At 34.8% G+C, this 6,706-nt stretch overlaps 1 protein-coding gene across 2 annotated transcripts; it reads right to left on the bottom strand.

Moving 5' to 3' along the window:
- Positions 1-598: 598 nt before the first annotated feature.
- On the bottom strand, positions 599-6,171 carry LOC115444949. Of its 2 annotated transcripts, none has more exons than XM_030170957.2 (5): positions 5,966-6,171; positions 5,449-5,561; positions 4,047-4,148; positions 2,250-2,432; positions 599-1,328 (listed from the first exon to the last, which is right to left on the bottom strand). In XM_030170957.2, the coding sequence occupies exons 1-5, from the start codon at positions 6,099-6,101 to the stop codon at positions 1,263-1,265; spliced, it is 600 nt and encodes a 199-aa protein (XP_030026817.2). In that variant the 5' UTR covers positions 6,102-6,171; the 3' UTR covers positions 599-1,262. The 2 variants fall into 2 exon arrangements, with proteins under 2 accessions (XP_030026817.2, XP_037297514.1); XM_037441617.1 differs by having other exon boundaries at positions 2,306-2,432.
- Positions 6,172-6,706: the final 535 nt, after the last annotated feature.

Genomic DNA, 6,706 nt, shown 5'->3' with positions numbered 1-6,706 from the left:
TGAACGCGGGAGGAGCCGCTACCTGAATCTAGAACCTACGTGTTGCGTCGTGGGGCTTTGTATTCAGTAGGCGTGTTATCAAGCGACGCACTTACTGTAATCAGTCGTAAAATAAATACTAGCCATAAAGATGTACGTAATCGCGAATTCAATAAACTTGTTGCACTCTTTTGTAAGTGGCAAAATTCTGGAACATTTAATCTCAGTTGTAGTATACCGCATTGTCTACTTTTGCTATTGCAGTGTTCACTGCGAAAGCATTATTGTGTTGCCTTTACTATTACTGGCTATAAGACGATTTTGAACCGTTTTTCCAGTTATCTGATCTGCGGGAACAGGTATTTGTTATTTTTCAATGCTATGAGCAGGTCCACCTAGTTTTAAATTTAACTAGTGTAACCCATCTCTTCTACTTATGTTTTGGACCGATGTGCAGTGCAGGGCTACACAGTCTTTATAACTCATTATTTTCGTTAGTGATATTATTATTAGCTTATCACTATTCAAAAGCAAATGGAGTACTCATCTACTTGTTTAGTTGTGTACACATTATATCGTTACAGATAGGAACAGAAAAAGAAACAAAGAAATAGCTTTTGTAAAAAAAACTTATTATATTTTCATACTTAAAACTAATAGTACAAAAATTTTAATTAAATCTCGTCCATAATTTAATATTAAAGCTTCAATACCTCCAAAATTAAATAACAAATAAATAAGTGAACTGTTGAGATTCTATGCCTTTGGCACAACGAGGACTACATCGACTAGGTCACTTCGCGGAGGCATTACATAAATAATTAAGTACATCGTTAAAAAAAGAGAGCTGCGAAAATAAATTATTTACAATACAAAATAAATTACGTGTGTTGACTAGACACTAATACTTATACATACAAAATAATATAAATGCTATTAAAATAACAATTAACCTACCGAAAATGGAATAATTTTATCACATTTTAGGAATTGCGTAAATCATATTCACGCTAAATTAAAATACTGAATAGTGATGTCCATATTTACACATATATACAAAAAGATAAATATAAAGTTTAAAACCAAAAAGTCATGGAATACGATATCAAGGTTACTCACAGCACCTTTTGGCCCCATTTTTTCTTAAAACTAACAAATAAATAGCTTACAGACTATAATACTGTTAGATTCTTGTTTCCCTATGACTATAAGACACTTATTCAGTCGCAAGTTACGTATACTGTCACTTGAGTCTCACACCCACGGCACTGATCCACTACTGTTTAAGGCACTCTTCTTCTCTCCTCGCATTGACATTTAGATCGATTCCACCTCATATTCTGGTTCCGCTGTAACAAAAGAAACAGGAATTGCTTTATCTGTCCGAAGGAGGTTCCGTTGACAATTTACAATATACATTTCGTAATAGCTAACAGTTTAAGGGTATCGCCAATTTTTTAAATGTGACGCATCAGCGCATTGAAGCCAAATGCATTAGGTTCAAAATATACAATAGTTTCTCATTAAAAATTGTAGTAGTTTACTACTTTTAATGGAAACGTACTATTTATCACAAGATAAAATATAATTGTTGCGATACTCATCATATTATAAAAATAGAAAAAAGTAGCTAAAATTTCTACCATCTGCCTATAATCACAGCAAACAAGTGAACACAAAAGCATAAGTTCTAAGACAATGGATGTCAATGCAGCACGCTACCGAAGCCGGAGGTGGACGTTTATATATACTTATATATTCATGCATACATATAGCTTAGGCTGTTGTAGTACAGATACTAGGTTATATTAAAATCAACACAGGAGCGACAATGGTTTATAGAAGACATGAATTAGATGATTTACCATCAGAAATGGTAAATGATCTAGTTACATCATGGATATAATGCTTGAAAACGTGGACATATTGCCCATCTTGAAGGAAAGAGAAAGGAAGTGAAGGTACATGAAACATTAATCTTGTATCCGAATGAAATGCAACAGCAAAGCGTTGGCTTCACAACAGTCGTCTTGGAGACACTAGTGCCACGTATAATTTGCTTATGAATGTTGCACACAGAAACGAAAAGCGCTGCATAATAATTACCAATCGATTGTTTAACTATCAACAAATCCATTGGTAACAATTGATTTTATAACCTGATCTGATCTACTATAATGAAAGCAAAATGTTAGCGAAAGAAAAAAAAAAAGAAAACTCGTGTTGCGTGTGCTGTTAGTGTTACGAACGACATCCATTATCTCACGAACCTTTTTGAGGCAGTTCCTTCTCTCTTCCATGTTGGGACAAGTACAGCTGCACTTACGAGGGTTGTAGACGCGAGGCGCGGCGCACTTCTCGGGAGACAACGCGCAGCACCTGCAACTCTTGTGCTCCTCTATTGGATACGTCGCGCACGTCTCCTTATTGGTTTTTGCGTTGTATATTCGAATCTGTTGACAATCAAAGAATAATGTAAGGATTAGTACAAGGGGTTGGTTGTTAAGTCATAATGATAAAGGAGTGAGAGTACGTTTTAGAAAGTATTGCCGGACGTGCAATTTTGCAATGATTGGGTTTGCATTATTTAAAAACATTTTATAAGTTTTGATAAAAGCCAAATTGCATGCTGACTATAATAAACTCGATTATAGATACTAAAATTAAAATAATATAATTCAAGAATTCTTATTACATTTATGAATAAATTAAGGTCAACGATCAAGTTAAACCGAAACGCTAGCCGGTCATGATCCGGATACAACATGATAACAGTAAAATGAAATTACGGGGAAAACCGGCACATAACGAAACCACCAACATGGTTAAATAATTCTGCAATTATCGCGGAATAATAACATTTATTTTTTGTTAAACAAGGATCTACTTTAGTAGATCATCTTTAATGAGATGATTTATAAACGCTGTTCAAGTAATTTTATTTAAGTAGCAGTTTTTGAATACGTGATAGAAAGACTTTCTGGTGAACAAAATCTATGGATGGAGCTTGTAGTTACTAGTCTATAACTTTCGTTTTATTATATAAAAACATAATAAATTCCATTTGTAATATTTGTAATTGTCTGAGTGACATCAGGTGTCGTTATCAAAACACAGCTTCAAACAATAGTCATTACTCGTGGTTATATCATTATTATCTTAAAGGGCAATGTCGTAATCTCTCAAACAAATACCGGCAACTATACGATGAGACGCTTTTGTTAGATTTTAGAATAAGACCAGGGGCCTTCGATAATTTGTCACGTATAGGAAACTATGTCAAGGATGCACTCGAATTAGCGGCTGGTAGATAAACTGATCGGCTTTGGTTATGAGACGCTTGCTTTTTGAACGTTTGATATTAAAATATGACTAATATTTATGATTGGGTAAATTTTAATATCATAACTCGAGTGGGGAAAGAACTTAAATTGATTAAAGAAAAGACTGCAAGAGATGTCTTTTGATAGTGGTCACAATTCTAGAGTTAATCTAGATATGTTACTGACCATAAAGAAAGTAATAGATATTTTGGGAATTTAGGTGTTTTGAAAACTTGCTGACATACATAACAAAAAGTTGCTTCTCCAAATTATTTCACTGCGTTACATGTTAAGTTATCAAAACTGAATCACTAGCCGCTATTTCATTTAGCGTGATTAACTAATTAATTAATAACTTTTAGTCTATTATTAAATGTTTATCAGTTACGAGGAACTGGTCCACATTCCTTTATAATTAGCCACGCATCATTAGACTGATTTAGAACACGTTTTAATGCATTTCTAGAGACAATGACATAACGTGATCAGTCTTTAATCTATATTACAGAATGGGGTCAGGACTTCCCTCACATGTGGTACATAATTGTCCGCTACAATATTAATAATTACTAAACTGTCTGGAATTTGGATATAACCTATTTTTATAGACAAATCAGTATTAAAGACTATAACTCTAATTTTACTTTTCGTACTGTGTTTATTTTTTTAATTATTGGGCAGTGATGTTTTTTAATTTATGATCGAAATATTTTGGTCTATCTAAGGGGTTCTGAGGGAACTTACCGGTATATGCCGAATCTCAGTCTCGTCTGGGACGCACGAGCCTTCATTGTCGTACTCGCACAGCCCCACGCACCTCTTCACCCAAACTGCTGCAGGACTCACCTGTAGGGAGACACAACATTAGTATGGAACGTGGATCTACACTCATTAGTTTATCATTATGTCTAATATTGTACCAAAAATCTTATTTACTGTTAATAGTTACAGATTTTTAATGTTTGTAGAATTAATGTATCCGACTTTTTAAATGCGAAAGTGTAATAATTGGGCGTGATAACAAGAAAACAGATCGAAATTATGATGACGAAGCAAACTGGAAATGTCGCTGCCAAAGAAAGCGCAATGAAAATGTTGAACTACGATAACAAATCATTCCGTTGAAAGCGGATTGTACCAGACTGACTTTTTCTATTCAAGAGTGATACGGAGCTGGTCTCGATCGTGATTGTGGAATGACATAAAGAATGACGTGTTATCTTATCAGGCGAAGACTGGTGCGTAATTGTTAATCTACGATTAGATGGAGCCGATTTTATCAGGAATGATCGCGAATCGAAACGATCAAGCTGGGTAGACAAGACAATCATGGACAAAGTTCTAGAAGATTAAGAACTCTATGTATAAATAGGAATTAGACATAGAGTATTAATAAATAATAATGAAACGACTGGTGAAAAAGATTTGGCTAACGTCATGTGTGTCGTTATCGACTTATCAAACTACAAATATTTATTCATGCGATCGTGCTACTTTCCAGTGCAAAGTTTTTTAATATTGTGAAACATGGTTTGTCTGTAAATTAATGATATTGACAGTGAAATTGACATGCATGGTGAAACTGTATTCTTAAGAATTCTATGACTTGGAATTTGAGGTCAATATAATTTGCGGTCCTTTTTTAGACACAAACTATTTCAGACGTGTTAAACGAAATGCCAATATACTCATTACTAAATTAGGCGACAACTATATTTCAATTATTAAGTGACGTAGCTATGGAAAAAAGATGACCCAATTATTTTTATGAATCGCTATGACTAATATAATTATGAACTTTAATTATTTCATGTTAACACGTGCCATTTCATTATACAATGTTTATCAATTAGATCATTACATGAAATAACGCGAAGTAATATTCGAATTGACTCATTCACAGATATTCAGTAATTAAAGTCATAATTAGCAAGCAACTGCGTATTTATAAATATGTTTGCTACTCAATTCAAATGATACAAGTTATCAGTCAGGAATTAGGAGAAGTTAAGAAAGCATAAATGACAAAGCGTAAAATCAGCTTAACGTAAAGAAATAAGAAATCAAAATCATTCTACAATATATCTAGGCTTAAAGTTAACTTTGAAGTTTAAAAATGTTTGTAAAATTTAAAATTAATGTTTACCTGCTCATGAGCAGCTTTGGTCTTTAGATACTCGAAAACATCTTTAGGTTCCCCGCATTTAGACTGTTCGATAATGTTGTCGCGCTCTCTTGAGTTGTCAGCGGTGCATGCAACTACGGACAGAAAACATCGTTTAGCTTTCAATGCACTCTACTTATTTACTTTTTCTTAAAGTAAGTTAAGAGCGATTGAAACTTCAAAGAAAGATTCTGTCAAAGAATTTCCTTCTATCGAGTGTTCTGAAGTAATTAAATTCCTTAACTTTAACATAATCATGGTTAAGGATGGTAATGGTCAGATGAACATGGTAATGAACCACATAATCCAGAACATTCAACACCAGATCTTAATAATGAAATGTATGATCTAGCATTAGGTGTATTGGCAAGTGGCACTGTATTGAGGTAGCCACCCACCCAGACGATCCACTAAAATGACATAAATAAATCCACGGTAGTCAGTTCCAACTTAAAATCACTTAACTAGGCCACGAATTACATCAGTGATAAATATTCACCTTTTCTAAAAGACTCGTAATCCCGTATCCCTAATTCTTCAAGTCCTTTGGGGAATTTGGGATGGTGTTTGTGTGCCGCCCCGGACGCACCGGACAACACTGCGATAAGCACAACACACAAAATGAACCTGGCCATATTTCCGATCACAATCACTTCACGTCACTGGTCACTGGCGCACGTGCTTCTAGTAAGGCGTTCTGTTGAAATGTGTCGGTCGCCGTGCGGATTCTTCATTATAAAGCTCCTGGTTGAGTCACTTGTGATTACGGTGGGCTTGACTCGTTGCGTCACACCTGACGTCGACGCCACGATACTCAGCTGGGGATACGCTTCGACACCGCCTAGTCACCGGCACTCGCCATTCACAAAATTTCATGCCGCGAATAAGTTCATTGAATCCTGTTCCGTGGACTTTTACGGGAATCCGCGCGGACTCTGCTAAATTGAATGCTAGACCGAGATACAACATATCTACCACTAGTGGGAAAACCCGTTAATATTGATAATATCTGATTTATCGCACAATATTTTCCTTAAATTACGATAAAATTTGGAATTCATAAATTTAAATGTAGCGCGTCGATTGTTCATGATAATTGCGTTGTCAAAAATGAGTGTACAGATTTATTTTGGTAATTACGTTAAGCTATAACAAGGTGTAATCTATTGCAATATTTATTTAATACCACTAAAGCCGAAGTTGCATGTGTATTTGTGTAATTCGTGTTTATTTAACGCTT

The sequence above is a fragment of the Manduca sexta genome, chromosome 22 (assembly GCF_014839805.1).
Source record: "Manduca sexta isolate Smith_Timp_Sample1 chromosome 22, JHU_Msex_v1.0, whole genome shotgun sequence".
Classification (NCBI taxonomy): Eukaryota; Metazoa; Arthropoda; class Insecta; order Lepidoptera; family Sphingidae; genus Manduca; species Manduca sexta.
This window is presented reverse-complemented; position numbering and strand designations above follow the sequence as displayed.

Excerpts from the sequence above, each read along its gene's own strand:
- LOC115444949 (XM_030170957.2), bottom strand. The coding sequence starts at position 6,101 with ATGGCCAGGTTCATTTTGTGTGTTGTGCTTATCGCAGTGTTGTCCGGT. Across the intron at positions 4,149-5,448 it reads CCAAAGCTGCTCATGAGCAG|GTGAGTCCTGCAGCAGTTTG; the intron begins GTAAACATTAAT and ends GTCTCCCTACAG. Across the intron at positions 2,433-4,046 it reads CTGAGATTCGGCATATACCG|ATTCGAATATACAACGCAAA; the intron begins GTAAGTTCCCTC and ends GATTGTCAACAG.